This window comes from Schistocerca gregaria, chromosome 1, assembly GCF_023897955.1.
Source record: "Schistocerca gregaria isolate iqSchGreg1 chromosome 1, iqSchGreg1.2, whole genome shotgun sequence".
In the NCBI taxonomy this organism is placed as follows: Eukaryota; Metazoa; Arthropoda; class Insecta; order Orthoptera; family Acrididae; genus Schistocerca; species Schistocerca gregaria.
The window spans coordinates 505,757,455-505,781,074 of record NC_064920.1 but is presented as its reverse complement, the minus strand read 5'-3'; the positions used below and the strand labels follow the sequence as shown (position 1 = coordinate 505,781,074).

Here is a 23,620-nt window from a genome sequence, read left to right as displayed (position 1 = left end):
TTACTTTTCTCAGAAATTAATGAAATGGACTGGAACACAAGTCATTGATGCACTGAGTACTTGCAACCTGAAACTTTCAATACATCCCTGTCACTTTAAACCAATGTCAGTTATCAGAAAAATTAAAAGTTACCCTGCAAGCTTGATATACAACACTAACTAGTACAGCAGTGTGCACCAAAGTTGAAATGACAAATTCACTCACTGAAAAACTTTGGTCTACATCATTCTGCAATATTTAATTTGTGACAAAGGTGTCGCAGGTTGAACCTATTCATTATCTGATGTTGAAGAAGCAATTATTGGCAATGGTGCTATCTTGGTTTAAATCTGAAAACATCAAACCAATGGTCTTCGTTTCACAATAAGAAATTATGGTATAACTACTGTCAAAGTTTCATACTAAACCAATCTTGGTGAGTGGTTTCCATACAAATAAATGGAAAGCTGGACATCAACAGTAAGTTCACTAACTGCAACCACTGTGGCTTAATTTTCCATAACTGCAATTGTTCATTTTCCTACTTACAGAAAGTAAAAGTGTCTTGTGGGATGGCATCATGTCTACTACAAGCATCCGTGGCTGCTGTGACACTAAAACGCCTCAACATATTTCTGTGTCCAGTAGTAACACGAAGAAAATGTCATCTGCAGATTTATAGTTTGCTCAGTAACGTAGGACAACTCGATAAAGAACGGCCACAGTCTCACTTGAGATCATAAGTGTTTGTAACACTCCAAAACAGCCGCAAATGGGTGGCTTCACAGTTACATGCAACTTGAAAATGGATATTTAACATCTAAAACTGGTTGTCAGATGAATTTCACAGTACAAGAGGAACTGTGTACTACTTTACGATATTCCGACAGCTTTCTGTTGGTCCATCTCACAATGGGAAAACCTAACTGTTATCATCATTTTCTATGGTTGAAAAAGTTCTCATGCTAGTTGAGGAATATGCAGACAACAGAAACGGAAGACACAGTGTTTCCCATAGTGATATTTTGATGTAGATTTATAGTTTTCATATGTATGTTTGCAATGTGGCAAATTCAACAAACACATAAAAGCTAAGAGCATCTTCAAAGGAAATTGTTGATCACCATACAACAATTCCTTTGAACTCCATAACGTAAATCAGAGCCATAATGTCGGTTTTAAAACCGCATTAAACATATCCAAAAACATATTAATTCTTTGTGGACTAGAGGCATAACAATGATGTCAACCTTGAAGAAGATACAAATAACACACCTCCTGAATGTGAAGCCAAAGTACCACATAACTTGGTTCTTATTTTGTATAAAAATCAAATCATATAATGTGAATAATGTCTGTATTTCACATAAATAGACTGGGAATTTAAGGAGATGGGACCTGGATAAACTAAAAGAACCAGAGGTTGTACAGAGTTTCAAGAAGAGCATAAGGGAGCAATTGACAAGAATGGGGGAAAGAAATACAGTAGAAGAAGAATGGGTAGCTTTGAGGGATGAAGTAGTGAAGGCAGCAGAGGATCAAGTAGGTAAAAAGACGAGGGCTAGTAGAAATCCATGGGTAACAGAAGAAATATTGAATTTAATTGATGAAATGAGAAAATATAAAAATGCAGTAAATGAAGCAGACAAAAAGGAATACAAACGTCTCAAAAATGAGATCAACAGGAAGTGCAAAATGCCTAAGCAGGGATGGCTAGAGGACAAATGTAAGGATGCAGATGCTTATCTCACTAGGGGTGAGATAGATACTGCCTACAGGAAAATTAAAGAGACCTTTGGAGATAAGAGAGCCACTTGTATGAATATCAAGAGCTCAGATGGAAACCCAGTTCTAAGCAAAGAAGGGAAAGCAAAAAGGTGGAAGGAGTATATAGAAGGTTTATACAAGGGCGATGTACTGGAAATGGAAGAGGATGCAGATGAAGACGAAATGGGAGATACGATACTGCGTGTAGAGTTTGACAGAGCACTGAAAGACCTGAGTCGAAACAAGGTCCCCGGAGTAGACAACATTCCATTGGAACTACTGACGGCCTTGGGAGAGCCAGTCATGACAAAACTCTACCATCTGGTGAGCAAGATGTATGAGACAGGCGAAATACCCTCAGACTTCAAGAAGAATATAATAATTCCAATCCCAAAGAAAGCAGGTGTTGACAGATGTGAAAATTACCGAACTATCAGTTTAATCAGTCACAGCTGCAAAATACTAACGCGAATTCTTTACCGATGAATGGAAAAACTAGTAGAAGCCGACCTAGGCGAAGATCAGTTTGGATTCCGTAGAAATGTTGGATCACGTGAAGCAATACTGACCCTACGACTTATCTTAGAAGCTAGATTAAGGAAGTACAAACCTACGTTTCTAGCATTTGTAGACTTAGAGAAAGCTTTTGACAATGTTGACTGGAATACTCTCTTTCAAATTCTGAAGGTGGCAGGGGTAAAATACAGGGAGCGAAAGGCTATTTACAATTTGTACAGAAACCAGATGGCAGTTATAAGAGTCGTGCGGCATGGAAGGGAAGCAGTGGTTGGGAAGGGAGTGAGACAGGGCTGTAGCCTTTCCCCGATGTTATTCAATCTGTATATTGAGCAAGCAGTGAAGGAAACAAAAGAAAAATTCGGAGTAGGTATTAAAGTCCATGGAGAAGAAATAAAAACTTTGATGTTCGCCGATGACATCGTAATTCTGTCAGAGGCAGCAAAGGACTTGGAAGAGCAGTTGAATGGAATGGATAGTGTCTTAAAAGGAGGATATAAGATGATCATCAACAAAAGGAAAATGAGGATAATGGAATGTAGTCAAATTAAGTTGGGTGATGCTGAGGGAATTAGATTAGGAAGTGAGACACTTAAAGTAGTAAAGGAGTTTTGCTATTTGGGGAGCAAAATAACTGATTATGGTCGTAGTAGAGAGGATATAAAATGTAGACTGGCAATGGCAAGGAAAGTGTTTCTGAAGAAGAGAAATTTGTTAACATCGAGTATAGATTTAAGTGTCAGGAAGTCATTTCTGAAAGTATTTGTATGGAGTGTAGCCATGTATGGAAGTGAATCATGGATGATAAATAGTTTGGACAAGAAGAGAATAGAAGCTTTCGAAATGTGGTGCTACAGAAGAATGCTGAAGATTAGATGGGTAGATCACACAAGTAATCAGGAAGTATTGAGTCTGATTGGGGAGAAGAGAAGTTTGTGGCACAACTTGACCAGAAGAAGGGATCGGTTGGTAGGACATGTTCTGAGGCATCAAGGGATCACCAATTTCGTATTGGAGGGCAGCGTGGAGGGTAAAAATCATAGAGGGAGACCAAGACATGACTACACTAAGCAGATTCGATAGGATGTAGGTTGCAGTACGTACTGGGAGATGAAGAAGCTTGCACAGGATAGAGTAGCATGGAGAGCTGCATTAAAACCAGTCTCAGGACTGAAGACCACAACAACAACAACAACAACAAAACAACAACAACAAAAACAACAGACTTAAATAGTTTCTTTTTGTTTTGAGGCCTCTCTTCCATAACTGCAGCGTTACAAGAGGTATGGGAGTTAGTCTGTCTTTGATGACCAATAAAGACTTATTTGAATCAGACTTATTTTGCTTTATTTAATACCTCAAGAACTAGGCTGCCAGGACTTATTTCAATTATCTGAGACAGCGCCTTCTCATAGTTTTCTAAATGTTATGGAGTAGTTTCTACAGCAAAGAAATTATGTCAGTTTATTGCATTTGGAACAAGGGTCTATTTTCAATGAAACCATGCAATGAGACATACACTTACATCAGTGAACATTCCTTTTACATTGAAATTAAACTATGTAGTTTTTGCAAGAAGGAAAACAACAGTGTCCTTTGTTTCCTAAATGCACACAAAATTAGAAACCATTTGGCACTAAAATTAAAACTGGTTGAAAATGTAGTTATGTAGCTCCATTTGCATTAGAGTTAAAAATTTCAAAGGATTTTAGAAAACAGAGTCCTACATTACATTCTTTGCAGTACTACCTGGTATCTTTCCTTGTCACTTTTCCAGATCTTCCCTTGCTTCATTCTGCACAAACTTCCCATCTCCTTTGAGGCCCCATTGACATTTCTGTAACTGGAGTCAATTTAGGAAAAGTCTTCCACCAAGTCTGCTTGCAAGTTAATTATTTTGAGAGGAAGTTGATTCAACCAAGCCACCCTTCTTGGTATATTAGAGGCACTGCCAATTCAGTAGCGAATTCAACAAGATGTCTGCTAGTAAGCCTCAACTTTTAAATAAACTCACCAATTTACAATCATCATTGTAAAAACATGAATATGAGCTTTCTTCTGTCACTTTATTTACTGCCTCACAAAAGGGTAGTATCAGATAAAGTTGTCCATACCAACCATACTTTTATTATAATCCAAAATGCAGCCATGTTTCACCTCCTCTGTCATTCCTAATTTTGTTCTGACATAAACATAGGATGCAGTTACCTTGTGTTTTGTTGTCAAAAGAAATACATTCCTAATGTCTTCCAATTTCACAAACTGCAATGATTTTGTCTGCAAAATGAAAGTACATTTTTTTTCAGTTTGTGTACAATTACATCTTTAGCTATCCTTTTCTACTTTTGAGTTCTGCACTATAAAACCATTGTGGTGTCACCGCCAGACACCACACTTGCTAGGTGGTAGCCTTTAAATCAGCCGCGGTCCGGTAGTATACGTCGGACCCGCGTGTCGCCACTATCAGTGATTGCAGACCAAGCGCCGGCACACGGCAGGTCTAGAGAGACTTCCTAGCACTCGCCCCAGTTGTACAGCCGACTTTGCTAGCGATGGTTCACTGACTTCTACGATCTCATTTGCCGAGACATAGGAGCTACATCACTCATCTCCAAAGTCTTAAAGTATCTTCAGTGGTCAGTCTTTTGGTTCCTACATTATTTTCGTGCATTCTTCTACAAATAACATTCTTTTTTTAGCACACTGCACTGTACTGATATAGAACATTTTATCATTTGCACAATTTTATATTGCCACTTTCATTTTATGTGCTTTGTTTTGATCAAGCAAGCTAATAATAAATAAAGTAAAAAGTATCTGGTCTACATAACACCTGATTGCAGTTGCAAAATATGGAATTTCCCACGTTTTACTTGTTAAAATGGTTCCACAACACAGGCTCACCCCTTTAACTTAAACCAGTTTTATTCAAGTTTCATCTTCCATAGGCTTCATTTCACAGTCTCTCTTCACCTGTTCTACTGGCTCTGAAATCATTTCTCAAGGTTATTATCCTCAACCACTCAAACATATGCATCTTTTTTCTTTTCAGAGTCTTTCTTTTATTTTTCTCTTCTATTCAAAGATTACTCTATGATATACCCTGATCTGATACCCATTTCTTCTTTTGGATTCCTGCATCCCTTCCTTTTGGGCACACTTTAGGGCTAAAGTAGATAATACATTGCTAGGCAGTCTATTGTTGTTAACGCCGTCTTCTATTGGTTGTAGTAATTTTACTACGAAGTTCTTTTCTAATACAAATGTACCTGTACCTGTCTAACAAAGTCCATCTGAAGCACATGTCACAAAAATTCTGTTCAGGCTTCTGAATACGAATTTCTATTTTTACTCTACCTTCACCTCCACAACTGTAAAATGTGCTGGAAAACTTTATATAAGTTTTAATTTTGTCCCAGATTTTAGATTTCTGCATACATTTCTGACTTGGTAGGGCTTCAGGACAGCACTGAAAGTCAATCTGTATAATATATTAACAAAAAACTATCACTATACTACTTAGTGATTCACACTTGCACCATTTAAAATTAATTGAGTAACTCTGGAAAAAAGAAAAAAAAGACTGCTGCCTCCTCTGTTTTGCTATACAGTTTAATTCAGCTGCCCAAACCAAGATCATTTTATGCAACCCCAATGTTATATCTGGTCTTCAAAAACCACATGCAAGATTTTGATATTCTCTCGCTCATTACATGCAAACTATTAGTCCTTTAGAAAAAAAATGAACAGGATCTTATTGTAGGAAATTTAATGTAGTTACAGATTTTGCACTGGGGTATGTTTTCCCTAGAGGCCACAGTTTTTGACTTATTCAAGAAAACAGAAAAGTGACCTTCAAACTCATCCACACTCTCATGCCAGCCCCCACCGGTCAGGATTTCTAGTAAATTGTTCATGGCACATTTCCCACATTTGACCATTTTTGGTGTTCAGTGACTGACCTCTATACCAGTGGCTTAGTTACGCAGTTAACAATTGTAAAATTTATACTTGTGTAAATTCTACACAATAATTTTTTAATTTTAATGTCATAAAATAGACTATTACAGAAATGTATTCATCAATCCTTCCAACAACAAAACTACTGTGCTAGTAAGGGCTGAGTTTGTATCAGATTGTCATGATAATTAGTTTTAGCGTAATGCTTAGAAAAAAGTCATTTTTCTTTCATTACCCTAAGAACATGTTTAAGTTAATAATGTTAATGAAATATCTGACTATGCTGATGGTGTAATAGTCTAATCAATAGAGCAATAGTGTCCAAAAAAGGTCAGGTATCGTGAATAGTTCGTGTAATCAGAAAATTTTTTTATAGTGGTAGAAGGCGTTGCAAAGAACAACACACTAGAAATCCTGACTGTTGATGTATGACTGTGGGGGGTAAAGGTATATCTGAAGGTCAATTTTGCATATTTTTCTTGAATAACTTAAAAGCTGTAGTCCCCTAATGGAAACACGTCCCAGCAAGAAATTTAATGTAGTTATAAAAACAAAGATTCTGTAACTTACCAAACAAAAGTGTTGGTATGTTGATAGAAACAATAACAAACACAAACACACACAAATTTTAAGCTTTTGCACCCCATGGTTGCATCATCAGGAAAGAGGGAAGGAGAGGGAAAGAGAAAAGGATGTGGGTTTTAAGGGAGGGAGTAAGGAGTCATTCCAATCCCGGGAGCGGAAAGACTTACCTTAGGGGGGAAAAAAGGACAGGTATACACTCGCACACACACACACACACACACACACATATCCATCCGCACATACACAGACACAAGCAGACATTTGTAAAGGCAAAGAGTTTGGGCAGAGATGTCAGTTGAGGCGGAAGTACAGAGGCAAAGATGTTGTTGAAAGACAGGTGAGGTATGAGCGGCGGCAACTTGAAATTAGCGGAGGTTGAGGCCTGGCGGATAATGAGAAGAGAGGATATACTGAAGGGCAAGTTCCCATCTCTGGAGTTCTGACAGGTTGGTGTTAGTGGAAAGTATTCAGATAACCCGGACGGTGTAACACTGTGCCAAGATGTGCTGGCCATGCACCAAGGCATGTTTAGCCACAGGGTGATCCTCATTACCAACAAACACTGTCTGCCTGTGTCCATTCATGCGAGTGGGTAGGCAGGTCAGTTGGTAAATCACATGTGTGCTTTCACACGTGGCTCTGCCTTTGATCGTATACGCCTTCTGGGTTACAGGACTGGAGTAGGTGGTGGTGGGAGGGTGCATGGGACAGGTTTTACACCGGGGGCAGTTACAGGGGTAGGGAAGGTGGTTTGGAGATTTCATAGGGATGAACCAAGAGGTTACGAAGGTTAGGTGGATGGCAGAAAGACACTCTTGGGGGAGTGGGGAGGATTTCATGAAGGATGGATCTCACTTCCGGGCAGGATTTGAGGAAGTCGTATCCCTGCTGGAGATCCACATTCAGAGTCTGATCCAGTCCTGGAAAGTATCCTGTCACAAGTGGGGCACTTTTGGGGTTGTTCTGTGGGAGGTTCTGGGTTTGAGGGGATGAGGAAGTGGCTCTGGTTATTTGCATCTGTACCAGGTCGGGAGGGTAGTTGCGGGATGCGAAAGCTGTTTTCAGGTTGTTGGTGTAATGGTTCGGGGATTCCGGACTGGAGCAGATTCGTTTGCCACGGAGACCTAGGCTGGAAGGGACCGTTTGATGTGGAATGGGTTGCAGCAGTCATAATGGAGGTACTGTTGCTTGTTGGTGGGTTTGATGTGGACGGACGTGTGAAGCTGAACATTGGAAAGATGGAGGTCAACGGCAAAGAAAGTGGCATGGGATTTGGCGTAGGACTAGGTGAATCTGATGGAACCAAAGGAGTTGAGGTTGGAGAGGAAATTATGGAGTTCTTCACTATGAGTCCAGATTATGAAGATGTCATCAATAAATATGTACCAAACTTTGGGTTGGCAGCCCTGGGTAACCAAGAAGGCTTCCTCTAAGCGACCCATGAATAGGTTGGCGTACGAGGGGGCCATCCTGGTACCCATGGCTGTTCCCTTTAATTGTTGGTATGTCTGGCCTTCAAAAGTGAAGAAGTTGTGGGTCAGGATGAAGCTGGCTAAGGTAATGAGGAAAGAGGTTTTAGATAGGGTGGCAGGTGATAGGCATGAAAGGAAGTGCTCCATCGCAGCGAGGCCTTGGACGTGCGGAATATTTGTGTAAAAGGAAGTGGCATCAATGGTTACAAGGATGGTTTCCGGGGGTAACAGATTGGGTAAGGATTCCAGGCGTTCGAGAATGTGGTTGGTGTCTTCGATGAAGGATGGGAGACTGCATGTAATGGGTTGAAGGTGTTGATCTACGTAGGCAGAGATACGTTCTGTGGGGGCTTGGTAACCAGCTACAATGGGGCGGCCGGGATGATTGGGTTGTGAATTGTAGGAAGAAGGTAGAAGGTAGGGGTGTAGTGTGTTGGTGGGCTCAGGAGTTTGATGGAGTCAGGTGAAAGGTTTTGTAGGGGGCCTAAGGTTCTGAGGATTCCTTGAAGCTCCGCCTGGACATCAGGAATGGGATTACCTTGGCAAACTTTGTATGTAGTGTTGTCTGAAAGCTGACGCAGTCCCTCAGCCACATACTCCCGACGATCAAGTACCACGGTCGTGGAACCCTTGTCTGCTGGAAGAATGACGATGGGTCGGTCAGCCTTCAAATCACGGATAGCCTGGGCTACAGCAGTGGTGATGTTGGGAGTAGGATTGAGGTTTTTTAAGAAGGATTGAGAGGCAAGGCTGGAAGTCATAAATTCCTGGAAGGTTTGGAGAGGGTGATTTTGAGGAAGAGGAGGTGGGTCCCGCTGTGATGGAGGATGGAACTGTTCCAGGCAGGGTTCAATTTGGATAGTGTCTTGGGGAGTTGGATCATTAGGAGTAGCATTAGGCTCATTTTTCTTCTTGGCAAAGTGATACTTCCAGCAGAGAGTATGAGTGTCGGACAGTAAATCTTTGACGAGGGCTGTTTGGTTGAATCTGGGGGTAAGGCTGAAGGTGAGGCCTTTGGATAGGACAGAGGTTTCAGATTGGGAGAGAGGTTTGGAGGAAAGGTTAACTACTGAATTAGGGTGTTGTGGTTCCAGATTGTGTTGATTGGAATTTTGAGCTTTTTGGGGGAGTGGAGCTGGAAGTGGGAGATTAAGTAGATGGCAGAGACTGGGTCTGTGTGCAATGAGAGGAGGTTGAGGTTTGCTGGAAAGGTTGTGAAGGGTGAGCGAGTTGCCTTACCAGAGGCGGAAACCAGGAGATTGGATAGTTTTTTGAGGTGGAGGGTGGCATGCTGTTCTAATTTGCAGTTGGCCTGTAGGACGGTGCTCTGAACAGCCAGTGTGGATGTGGGAGAGGACAGATTGAGGACTTTTATTAAGGATAGGAGTTGACAGGTGTGTTCATTGGCTGAGTTGATGTGTAGGTGAAGGATTAGGTGGGTGAGGACAATGGATTGCTCAGTTTGGAACTGGTATAGGGACTGAAGGGTTACAGCCAGAGATGGGAACTTTAAGTGTGAGGCATGTGGGGGTAATGCCAAGTGTCAGACAAGCCTGAGAAAATAAAATATGGGAATGTAATCTGGCTAGAACGAAGGCATGTTTGCGGAGGGAATGTAAATAAAACTTAATGGGGTCATTGTGGGGGTGTTGTGAGGGTGACATGGTATTAGAACATGGGGCAGAAATGAAAATGAAAATAAAAATATATGGGGAGAGATAAAGGTGAACTAGGAAGCAACTGGAGATCTGGTGTGAAAAAAGGCGAAAAAGTGTTGGTTAACGCTGGGCTATGTCGATCCTGTGGTGAACTTGGGTTGGTAGACAACGATGTGCAAAAAGGTTAGGTGGTTGTGTTGCTGCCAAAACACGTTAAAGGGTGGACAAATTCGGGAAAATTTCAAAAAAACTGTGTGTAAATGTATTAAAAGGAGTGGTTTTGTGGTGGCAGATTATGAAAGTGAGGCTAACAATTGTCTGACGAAGAAATAATGACGTTAAAACTGTGGGGAGCGGCTAAAAATTAACAGTGATGTGGGAAAAACGGAAATCGAAATAAAGCGAAAGTTATTAGAACCAGCCGAAATGGTTGTTTAATAGGTGAAAGGAACTGTTTGTGAACTGGAAACGGTGGATTTTATAGCAGCGGTGGTGTTGAAAGCAGATTTTTTTTTTTTTTTTTTTTTTTTTTTTTTTTGGGGGGGGGGGGGGGGGGAGTGTGTAACGTATTATTGAGTATATACAGGCGGGTTAAAATTGTATGGTGGATTGCGGTAAAAATGAGAAGGTGAATACAAAGTGAAACTACTTGCAAAAACAGAAAGAGAAAATAAGATGACAGAAAAGATTTCGAAATGCAACAGTGACAATAACAAACGTAATTGTTTGGGTTCAAATTATATTATGCGTGGAGCAAATGAGAGAATAAGAAAATCTTTTGCATAGTTTTTGCAGGCCAGATTTAACATTGCAGTCTGCATAAAATGACGTCAGTAGGGGCAGCTGAATCACCCTGAATAGCTGCTGTTTATCTGCTATTAGCAGCTTAATATTTACTTGATTGCAATGGTATACTTCAGAGCCAAAATTTTTACATCACCAATTCCAAGTCATGTTTATATGGTTACATTTTTACACCTTCATAATAAATGTTTTTACATGCCATCCAACTAACATACATTTTCAGTCTGGTTCTAGGTACTCAGATAATTTGCAGAAACAAGGGCCCAAGATGCAGGTTTTTTTATTTTCTTTTGGACTGATGAGTATTCTCAGCTTCTTGCTTTTACGCCAAACAAGAGTTTGCTGTTTAGCTTCCCACCAGAGTACATAAAGAGGCAAACTCTAATGAAAATTATCTTTGTGGCATGTTTTGTGATTATGTACATCACAGTTCAGTAAAAACCAGTTTATATCATAAGCAACAAAAACTATTGATGAGTGAATGTTTTGGTAAGTCAGTGTAAAAATTAAAAAATCCATTAATGGGCTTCTGCATGACATACATTTATCTACCTTAAAATATTCTTGCTACTCACCTCTGCTGAACAAGAACTTTGTTTACATTAGGTGCACTGCCCAAGAAGATAATCTATAAGACAACTGGGAGCAAAAATAAGCAAATGAGACAACACTCTTGTTTTTAGGAGAACACAGTGAGAGAGACTTCTAAGGGCAAAACATGCAGAACTGAGCTTCTAGATTATTTTACCTGTGTGTTGACTCCATCTTAACTTATTTTTCCAGCTGGATCCCAATGAATTTTAAACACTTTGCTTTAATCAGTGTAAGACCATTATGTTGAGGGTGAAAGGTCATTACTGCTTATCTGGAACTATGTAACATAACTCTTTGTGGGAGTAAGACTTAAACTGTTGGTTGTGAACCACCTGGCTTCTTCGGCTATCATCTGAGCTGTGACAGCTAAGGTTGAGCCTTGCATCTTTTGCTTCTGTTGTGGCACACATTACATTAATAGAATTTTCATGTATCTGCATGTGTCACATCCTAAGTTCTGCATGATATTTCAGCAAACAGGCTTGTTGTCATCTTCAAGTGGTTTCTGATGGCTGCTGCTCTGCTCGTGTCAGCATCCTATGTACATGGGCTGTTACCCCCACCATCTCACGACTTCCATCGCTGTCTGTGAAGCAACCATAGTAAGTGGTGGTGCTGGCGGCGGTGGTGGTGGTGGCAGCGGCAGCAACAGTGACCGGCTGCGTACTGCGGTATACAGTGCCTGCACTATTTTCGGCAGCTGTGGAAGCAATATACTGGAAGGTTTTGCTTCTTTTTGGTTCACTGCAGGGTTCCACACCTGACTCAGTTGTAGGGAACTATATTTGTTCAATAAACCATCTAAGAACCTAATTTGAATTGATTCTGTATCTGCATAATCCCAGGAGGAGGAAAACCGCCTCAGAATATTGGTTTTGCTTTTGCTTCCATGTTTCTCGGATCTACTGCCTGATCTGGTCGTCGGAAGTCCTCAACACTGTGCTTTGGTGGACCTTAATATTGGTTCCTATGTCTTGCTGAGTTGGAAGCCAGTGTCCCAGCTGATTAAATATCAGTCCTATGAATTTCAATTGTCAGTTGCTTCTTTGAATATGCAGTCCCAAAATTTATCGTTGTAGTCGGTACTTTGGTCTGTTGGTAATTAATTGTATGTCCATTTTCAATGCAGTGTTTCACTAAGATTTGTTAGGCTGTAGTAAGCGGGTGTTGTGTTCACATTCCATTCATCAGTCCCTAAACGTGCGAATGATTTGTCCATTCACACAGAATTTGGAACACCACTCTCTTTGTTGAGATACAGGGCATCTTTCATTGTTTTGAGTGGTGAGTGGAAAATTTGTCTTATGTGGTGTTTTTGCAGTAGTATGCCAAGTTTTGATGACACATAGTCAGTAAATGGCATGAAAGTGATCTTCTTTTGTTCTTCTTCCACGTCGCTTTTGGGGCTCTTGTGTCGTAGCGCCATCTAAAGCTGCTGGTTGCTGTATCAATTCTCATGGAAGATGGATTGCAAGTGCCACAGCTCTGCTGTCAGACTTTGTTCATCTGAGATGAAGTATGCGCGGTGTATTAGTGTGTTCAGCGTGCTCTTCTTCTGCAAGGAATGCTAGCAGCTAGGTACTTGGAGACATAAATCTGCTTTCATTGGCTTACAGCGCCCACTATGGTCAAGCGAGCCGTCGGGCTGATCAATTAGGATGTCAAGAAAAGGACGTTTGCTACCTTTTTTTATTTTCATGGTAAAATGGATGCTTTCAAGGATGGAATTCAGATGTTCTATGAAATCCTGTAGCTTTTTGGGCTCATGTGCTCAAATGACAAAAATGTTGACAAGATATTGACAGCAAAAAAACAGGTTTCAGTTCATCAGTGACCAGTCCTCAAAGCATTTCATGAACAGATTTGTCATCCCCACGAGTCAATTAACAGAAAAAAATTGTTCACTGCAGATACAGCTTCATCACACCAGCTTTTGTGTGAGGCTACTTTAAGTTTCCCACTTTTTGACAAGGTGTTGGTGGTATTCCTATATTCTGCCAGATATTCACCCCCCATTTTTTGAGTCCAAGGTCCAAAAGAGGCCATACAGACTGTTGGAAATAATTTTCCAGAAAGGGTTAAAGTATACTATGTTACAAGTGTGTTCCTTTGTTCATACTTTAGTTTATTTGCAGTGTAAGTAACATAAAAACTGAAAATGAAAGATGTTTCCACATAGGGAATCAACCCATGAACCCTGGATTACCATTCTGTGCTCTACCTGCTGTGCCAACCACTGGTTCATGCCTCGCCCTGACTCTCCAAATACTTGACCATCTGGACCTCGCGCTCCTCTCACTTTCATTTCTGGTCAATCCTTCCATAAACCATAAATCTGGTTGAAATTTACTATGATTAGTAGGCGCTATCCCCTTGTAAGTGCAACCCCAAAGCAATGTAAATCAAAAATTTATGTTTATTGTTAACTTTCCTAATAGTAAGATCCAGTATTCAATGATCAATGTAAATCGTTTCAAACAAAGTAACATAGATATTATGCACAAAATCAGTTTGCCCACTGATTGTTCTAGCTGACTCCTGTCTTTTGCCTTTATAAATTTCAAGCTCTTTCAGAAAAACTGTGAGCTGGCCTTTATGCACCTATGGAGAATAAGTATACTATTCTCAACACTCCCTATAGTATAGAGCACTGATAATATCTATAAATACAGGTTTTCTGAAAAGCAATAGTACATGGCTGTAAATGCTGCTTAAACCTTACAGAAACAGCAATCAGTTTGGTAATTATGATACACTTAATCCAGTATACCCCAGAGCCATCAAATTTTTCACATGCCCTTCCCAGCTTATACTCTGCATGATGTTTTAGATTGTTGTTAAACTGGAAACCACATCTAACATTAAATTGCCTAACACACTTCTCCATTTGCTGGGACATATTGCCATTAAATTCTATTGGAATGACCCATTCTTTCCTTACTACTTCTGTTTTCCATATAAGTGTGTATTTGCCTAGTTTTTATCTTTGATTTCTTTAGCATTTTCAGAAAGGCTAAGTATGGACTGTCCGAACAATTTAATTTTGTGTGTCACACTATTCATCCAGGCTGGTACACAAATTGTAACTCTACGCACAGTAGAATAATATCTTTATTTAACACCACAAGGGAGCAAAATATCTTATTAGGAAAAGCAGCTTAAGAGAAGCTTATCATGTGAACAAAACCATCTCTTTAGAACAATAATGTGTAGGTACATACTCTATTGCACTCAAAAATCAAAGACTTAAACAGACTCTGACGGTGCTGAAATGCAGCACTTCTGATGCTAGCACATAAACACCTTGACAGCCATGATAAAAATGACACTATACACAACTACAGCAAACGACATTGTTGATCGCTAAAGCCTATTGCAAAGAGCACATAATGAACAAAATGTCATTTGCAGAAAAACCACTGGCTGTTGCAATTAGCTTGAAAATACTAAGTTCTTTATGTTCTTCACTGTTAAACAAAGACAAACAAAAGAGCTGGTCAATCAATGAGACGAGAAATGCTTTTCTATATCACAGTGATTGGCATGAACTGGCACTGATCATAATATCCATACATGTAGATTTTCTGAAAATCAAAACTTTACGGTTGTTGTAAACTTTCTTAATAGTTAGTTCCTTTCTTCTACTTCCACAGTAAAATTTATTTTTGGGTGTGTCCTGCCTGTTCCTTGGGCAAAAGGGTTAATCTCATAAGTACCACATTAGATCAGTAATAAAATATTGCTGACATTATGTTGAAGGTAAACAGTTTCTTTTTTCTCTTAGTTGCAGAAACTTGGCAAAAAAAATTACATTCTAAATCATTCATAAATATAACCGCAAAAGTACTAGCCAGACTATTATCCATCGCAAAACTATTGAGTTTGGTGAGTAAATTTTAAGTGTTTCCATTCTGCCAGAGCCATTTCCTGGAGATTCAGTTTCATTTGGATCACTAGTTGTGTTTATTTCTTGTCTACTACTGTTCCAAATCATTTTTGCTTTATTTTTGGAGTGTTTTATTTCTTAAGCATAGTACACAAGATTTGCTTTTTTAATGGCGAAGTTACAGGTGTTCTTTGAATTACTGGTGCTCTATCTTCCCAGTACAAGATAGTTTAATCCCAGGAGTTATTAACCGAGTAGCCTTGGTTTAGCTCAATTTTGCCCTTACCTGTTTTAGGATGAAACAAGACTTAAAGTGCTGTAAGAATGTGTTTCAGAAAGAAAGAAATTTTCCACTCGCACTATGGCTCATTTCTGTTGCCACCCTGTGTCCCCAGGTAACAGTTTATGTGCAGCCCAATTGTCTGTGTGCTGAGTTACTCATGCAAAAGTGTGAGGGATGTGGGATACTGCATGAAAACCACAACCAGGCACACTGACAATCGTTTTTAACCTGTCAGATGGATTCAATCTGGGACATGAACACCTCTCCGCTCTGGACATGGCACTTTAAAATGCACAGCTATCTTGGTGGGCAAGTACCTCCCTCTTTTTATTTCTTCAAACTATACAAACAGAGACCTTCCTCTTATTTCTTCAAACAATACAATCAAATTTTGTGAACTTGTCTCATATTTAGGTCACTTCACCGTACATGTCTCTGAATACGTACAACTTTCTTGTGGAAACACAATTTGTTAACAAACAAGTTCAATCAAGCACAGATGTGTGAGGTACAAGTTGTGTAGCGTACCCTCATCCCCAATTGCAATTTTCACTGTATATGTATGACATTCATATCAAAATACTCATCGGATGCTTGCCCATTATCTAATATGGGATCCGATTTACCAAGCGGTTTTCATTCCCATGGCAACAGGGGTGCTAAATATGGCACCGTGCACAAAATATGGCTTAAACTTTTATATTCAGGCTGTGTTTCAGATCAATAAGTTACCACAACCTTTATTTTACATTCACTTTCATTGTCTTTGCCAACTCACCATATTGCCTATCAACTTAATCCAGAATTTGAACCATGCTACTGATCAATCTCTCACTGTAGCCAAGATTTCACAGGAGTCCACTACCACACTCTAGTTGGTACGCAAGACATATTAGTATTGACAAAATATGCTGGATACTTACTTGCATGAAGGAAGCTGAAGAGACCATAATGGCTTGGGAGCTTTCCCTGATGTCGAAGTAACAGACTTCCAATCCCAGCCATTTATTTCACCCACAGTACCAGTCAGGAGAAATTTGCTTGTTGTGGCCATGCTACATATTTGTACATCCTTGTTGACCAGAAAGTGATATTCTGGTTTTCTAAATGGAGGAGAAACATCCTCTGAAGGACTTAGTATTTTCTGCAAACTGAAGAAGTAATAATGTCAGTCCATTTACGTAACAAATAGATCTATCAGAAAATTCAAACAATTACCCATCTAAAATAAATAAATAACTAGAATTACTTGTGTACAGATCCGTGTTCCAGACACTAGGTAGTGTCCCTGCATTTCGATATATCATGATCTGAAATATTACAATAATATACTGCATATCCATTTACAAGAAACTATTTCATTCATTTCAAGTCCGCCAAGGAGACTGAAACTACCGGAAATGTGTACAGGTGGCCTGATGGATTCAGGAAGTTGTTGTGAATCCCATATTATCTATGATGATACCGTATTTAACACAGACTCAACAGGAATGTCACCGCCAAAAGGCATGTTTCGGGAAAAGTTCTTTGGTAGCTACACACCCTTCCAAAATTCTTGTAATACTATATTTAACACTTTTCAAGCTACACATTGTTGAACACACCCATACAGAACTTTCGTCTCACGAGACCAAATGCAAAATAAATTTTACAAAACCGTATGATGTTGCTTAGTCATTTGTCTGTATCGCAGGAAAAATGTGTCTGGCAATTCTTAGACTAAATGTTTCACAGAATTTAAATCCAAATAAATAAATTCGTGTAAGAAAGAAATCAACTTCTAAACAAAAAACAAAGGACAACTTACTCGTAAACGGCTACATCACCATATGTATTGCCAGCACACATGTAATTACCACATGGCGAGAATGTTTGACACAGCACCGTGTTGTACACCCACTTCTCTACCATGATTGTCAATGTAAACAATAAACATAATCACACCGCACGCGGGGAACAGACGCTAGTCACAGATATAACACACTACTTACAGCCGTCTCTATCAGGTGGCTGTAACTTGCTGTACCACACACGCTCGATCGATTTGCCAATTGTGGTACTGATCGGAAAATCGGCTACTCGATTATACCATAAAAAGATTTTTATTGACCTTTGGGAAAGAACCACAGTCTAACATAATAGTCGCGACAGTATGTCTCAATTTTGTTGCTACCGCGCCAACAGAGCCCAAAGCGGCCAGTAACTTAAACTGTGAGTTCGGCGATATCGTGAAAGCGAATAGTGGTTGTTTATTTTGAATTCTACAATGGTTTTCACAAGCGGAAGCGTTTGTAGAGGAATAAATTGCACAACAACAACAAGAAGACACGACACCACAGCTGTCTATTTTTAGGTTGGTTGGTTGTTTTGGGGAAGGAGACCAGACAGCGAGGTCATCGGATTAGGGAAGGACGGGGAATGAAGTCGGCCGTGCCCTTTGATAGGAACCATCCCGGAGGGTGCTCTGATATGAAACTTCATGGCAGATTAAAACTTTGTGCCAGACTGAAATTCGAACTAGGGACCTTTGCCTTTCGCAGGCAAGTGCTCTGCCAACTGAGCTACCCAAGCACGACTCACACCCCGTCCTCACAGCTTTACTTATGCCAGTACCTCGTCTCCTACCTTCCAAACTTTATAGAAGCTCTCCTGCGAAACTTGCAGAACTAGCGCTCCTGAAAGAAAGGATATTGCTAAGACATGGCTTAGCCATCATCAAAGCTGTGAGGACGGGGCGTGGGTCGTGCTTGGGTATCTCAGTTGCTAGAGCACTTGCCCACGAAAGGCAAAGACCTCGAGTTCGAGTCTCGGTCCGGCACACAGTTTTAATCTGCCATAAAGTTTCATATCAGCGCACACTCCGCTGCAGAGTGAAAATCTCATTGTGGAGCTCATTATAATGTTTCAACATATTTCTCCCACTATTTGGCAGTTGCTTATCACACTTAGAATAATATAAAGATGAAGGTCGTACTTCCGGCAACAGGCGACAGTGACAAACACAGTAGGCCTACAGAACGATAAATGAGCTGTCGATCGCTTTTCCTTGAAGAGGTACATGTCTGTGCTTCTTACGTGTGAATCCGTGTGTTCATATTCTTTTGAGATCAACGTGGTAAGCTGCAATTCTATCCAACGTCACAAGTGTTTCTTCACGAATGTGTTGTAGCTTGCCACTCGATTCATGCTTTTTGTCCATACTTGCGCTTATTTTAGAATCATTCTTAAGAGCATATACACCTTCTGATACTATACAAACCATTGGCGGCAAGAAAATCATTTAAATATTTCGTAAATTACGTAGGAAATGGATGAAAAACAAACATTATGCTTACGACGCGTCTGAAGTTCATCTTACTCGCCGTTTGGAGCGCTCTGTTGCTCCATCTGTCAAACGGTATCAACTTTTACAGCAGTGACTGTCGCGACTGTTATATTAATCTGTGAAAGAACATTCTTTAATTTAAATTATTACATAAAATAATGAAATATAAACCACTAGAATTAATAAATAATTGTAAGTGTACATAGAACAAAGTGTGTGTGTGTGTGTGTGTGGTGTGTGTGTGTGTGTGTGTGTGAGTTTATTTTTTTTTTAGAACTGTCGACTTCCAAATTCGGAGAACTACCACAGTCTAACTTAACAGTAGCGACACTCACTGCTGTTAAAGTTGTTACCATTTGACAGCTGCAGCGACACTAGCGTTCCAAGCGGTGAGAGAGGAGAACTTCATATGCGTCTAAACATAATGTTTGTTTTGTTTCCCTTTCCTACGAGATTTGGGAAATATTTGAATTATTTTTTTGGCTCCGAGAGTTTGTGTAAATGTTGTAAGACATAGATGTTTCTAAAATAATTCTAAACTAAGCGCAAGTAGGGATAAAAATAACAAATCCATTGGCAAGTTACAATACATTCATGAAGAAACACTTGTGACGTTGGACAGAATTGCAGCTTGCTGCGTGGATATCAATGTCATATAAACACATAGATTCACACATAAGAAACCGCTCCCAGCCACGAGCGCATTACTTACCACCATCTCAAACACTGCACTCCCTCCTTCCTTGCAGTCCTTGCCACCCTTTACAATGTAGTCCTTGCCACTGACTTCTACCCCGACCAGTGGAAAACCTCCCGTATCTTGATGTTCTCCAAACCCAACAAGCCTCCTTCTGATACCTCTTCCTATCACCGTATACGTCTCACCTCAGTGTTCAGCAAGCTCTTGGAATCCAACTTTAACCAGTACATCCATCACCACCTCCACTAACACCACCTCCTCCCCAACACCCAATGTTGCTTTCGATCTTTCTTCTCTGCCAATGACCAACTCCTGCCCTGCTCATCTCCTCACCCTCCAGCTTAACTCCTGTTGCTCTACCATTTTTGTCTCCCTCGACCTCACAAAGGCCTATGACCGTGTATGGCATCCTGGTCTCCAGACCTACACCCTTCCTATCAACTATGTCTGTCAGATTGCCTCCTTCCTCTTCCACCACCTCTCCTACATGACCATCCATAGTGCCAATTCCCACATCTTCTACCCCTCCACAGGTGTACCCCAGAGTTCTGTCCTCTCCCCTCTGCTCTACCTTCTGTACACTGCAGATATGAACCAACCCCCCATCCAGTCCACCTCCTGCAGTATGCCTATGACTTCCCCCGTCAATGGTCCCAATGCCTTCTCCAGAATCACCTTGACCTTTTCGCCACATGGTGTAAGCAGTGGCTCCTTAAAATCAATCCTTCCAAGACCCAGGCAATCGTCATAGGTTGTACCACTCACTCCTTCTGGCTCCTTGATTTTTCCCTTACCATCTGCATCTGTCCTGTCTGCGTCTCCACAACCCTCACCTACCTTGGACACACAATTGAACCTCACCTCACCTCGATCCCTCATATCTGCTCTATCCAATCCACAGACCACAAGCACGTCCAACTCCTTAAACTCCTCTGTGGCCGGACGTGGGGGTTGAACCCCCCTCTACCATCCTCCATACCTACAAATTCTTAATCCATCCCACATAGATGTAGATCCTCTGTTATGCCAGTGCCACCTGGACATCCGCCACCCCCCCATATTCTATAGATCCCTCCAGATTCTCAAGGGCCATGCACTCTGCCTCACCATGCGTATATGCCTCCTGTCCCTCATGCGGATCCTCTGTGACCTGATTCCTTCCCCTCCCCCCCTCACCTGCTCCTTTTTCTCAAACGTGTCTGCACCCTCTACACCTCCCACTGAGTTGATCCTCCTCATCCCCTGATTGCTCCTCTCCTCTCCATCCCTGTCAGCTGTCGTGCCTTCACCATTGTGTGCCCCCTACCCTCCACCGCTACACCCTTCACCCCCTTTCCCAAGGTGACTTCCATCAACTCCCCCTCCTGGATGATGCCCTCTCTCCCACCATTTATCCTATCAACTCTGACCCTCACCTCCCCCTCCTTCCCTCTGTCCTTTTCCTGGGTTCCCTCTTCCCTCTTTCCATCCTGTTTTTTTTCTGCTACCCTCTCTCTAACTCGTTTCTCTCCCCCAAATCCTTCTGGTTTCCCTTCCACTACCTTTCCCACCCCTTCTCACGTCCATCTTGCCCCCCGTTTTTCTATGTCCTCTCCCTACATCGGCTCACCCCATTTTTTTCTTTTCCTCTCCTCCCACCTTTTTCCCCCTCATCAGTCCGGTTCCTTCGCCCACCCCCATCTTCTGCCGTGTCACCTCTGTAATGCTGTTTTAAGTGAATGTTCAGTGTTGTGCATCTCCTATCGGTGTTGCGAACAGCCACCATACTGTCTCGAGTTGTGTTTTTTTATCTTGTGGGGACAGAAACCAGACTGTCGCCATGTTTTTTAATTGTTACTGTCTACTTACTGTGTGTCTTCATCCACATCGTTAATGGCATGTTTTTATATTTCAACTTCCACCATTTTACAGTTTTTATGTAGCCGTTTTATCACCTTTTTTATTGTTTGTTTACATTCTCATTATGTTTTTCAAACTTTTCTATACGTTGTAGAGCTGCCTATTATGCTGCTGCCAGACCTGCAGAGGGGGAGAGGGGGGGAGGGGGATCGAAATACAATAAATGAAAAAAAATACATAAGAAGCACAGACATGTACCTGTACAACCAAAAGGGATCGGCGTCCCATTTGTGGTTCCATAGACCACAGTGTTTCAGTCATTGTCACCTGCTGCCACAAGTATCACCTTCATCTTTATATTTTCTAAGTGGGGTTAGCAACTGCCAAGTAATGGGAGAAATATACTGTTAGTGTAAACCTCAAGTCCTCAAAGCCAATAATACCATCAAACCATTAGGTCCTTTTCGTCCAATGGCATATGTGCTAGTTTATCAGTATCAGAGAAATGCTGTACCTTCTGCATAAAGAGGTATAACATATTGTCACTCATCCCACATTTAATTTGTATCCCTGCCACATACCTCTGTAATGTACGCACTGATCGAAACATAAACCAGCTTATTTTTGTCTTTCCTTCGTACAGATGGTATGCTAATTTGGAATAGCAACAAGTCAAGGGCATCTTTTTTTAAATATCAGGGCCCTATAGTCTTTAGAATTTGTTTGTCCTCTTCAGTTGATTCTTATGATACAGTCTGTTGGTGTCTGTACTTAAAATGAGAGGCACTTTCCTTGTCCTGTAATACATTTGCACGGAGTCTAGCGATCTTGACATTCTGATACTCCACACACATTTTCTAGACACAAATAACTACACTTAATTTTACCAGTTCATCGTCAAAGCAGATCTGTGTTGACGATTCAGATGAATCTGGCACTATTTATTTTATTTAATCGTATGGCTAGGGCCCCCTACCAGGCAGACTGTTCGACGGGTGTGGGTCTTTCAATTTGACTCCACTTCGGCGACCTGCAGTCGATGAGGATGATAGATGATGATGAAAACAGCACTGCACCCAGTCCCTGGGTGGAAAAAATTCCCCAACCCAGCCGTCAGTTGAACCCAGGCCCAGAGGATTGACAATCTGTCATGCTGACCATTCAGCTACCGGGGGCAGACAATCTAGCACTGATATATGGAGAGTTGAACTGGCTTCTTCTGTGCCGTAGGAGTGTTTTAAAGCTTTAGGCGGATTGTCGTACTTCGGAGCAGTTTCCTCTTTATCATCTGTTGAGGTGCCTTATTTGGAATGCCAAACAATTCGGATAACTGCATTCCACATTGTCTGCATTAATGAGCTGGTTTTGTTCGACAAATAGGGGACAAAACTTAACATTATTATAAAGGTAAACAGGGTCATTTTTCAAATGATGTTCTACTCTGCTATTCATTATCCATTTTCTATTTCTAAAACGAAACATTAATCATCAACGTACATGTAGTTTGCAAGCGAATCCTGACGATACAGTATAGTAATATGATGGTATATGCCTCTCAGGGTCCTTAGGAAACCTAAAAAAAGACAGATGTTATCTTCTTCTTGTTGTTGCTGCAATTTATTGCCTTACGCTATGTTCCCATTTGTAAAAACCATTGTACATGCCAAAATAAATAACTACTATTCGCTCTCGCTTTCACGATCGCGCCGAACACAACAGTTTAACTTACTGGCTTGGCGAGTTGCTGGCGCACTAGGCAACAAAATCGAGACGAAGTGTCGCGACTGTTACGTTAGACTGTGGAACTACCGAACCCAACATATAAGCGGATACAGAATAGTCAACTCTACACAAAACAGAGCTTTCAATATAATATCGTGCAGTAGATGGGCTCTTTTCCATAACGATCACCTTAAGGACAAAGATATCTCACTCCCTAATATCTATATACGCAATTGAACGTTAACACATGCAACAAAAAATGAATTCTTCCCATTTAAATAGCTACAAATTAAATTTTAACAACTAACGAAAATAACAAAACACGGAGACTGAATATTGAGGAGAAGTCAAGCTTATTGCAGGATACGCAGCATGCAGATATTTAAGCACAATACTTCTATTAACACATGTCCGTAGGAACAAAAAAGATATAGTATTTACATCTAAATATCCAAGAATGGAATTTCGACAAATGAAAATTACGGTACACGAAAATTGTGCTTCTGTCAAGCATATGGTAGGGCTAATA

The 23,620-nt window shown here is 40.7% G+C and overlaps 1 protein-coding gene across 2 annotated transcripts in view; it reads right to left on the bottom strand.

Annotated features, from left to right (window-relative positions):
* The window catches only part of LOC126354431 (THO complex subunit 6), a 53,557-nt gene extending 35,997 nt beyond the window's left edge, over nt 1–17,560 (bottom strand). Inside the window, exons 1-2 of one of the 2 annotated variants that reach the window (XR_007565331.1) lie at nt 17,313–17,501; nt 16,429–16,656 (exon numbers count right to left, since the gene is read on the bottom strand). Coding sequence is in view for 1 of the 2 variants with exons in the window: in XM_050004089.1 (XP_049860046.1) it covers nt 16,429–16,656; nt 17,313–17,416 (332 nt within the window). In the remaining variant the exon portion in view is untranslated. Of the gene's footprint in view, nt 1–16,428; nt 16,657–17,312 lie in introns of both variants that reach the window. The other variant, XM_050004089.1, reaches the window with a different exon arrangement.
* Nucleotides 17,561–23,620: the final 6,060 nt, after the last annotated feature.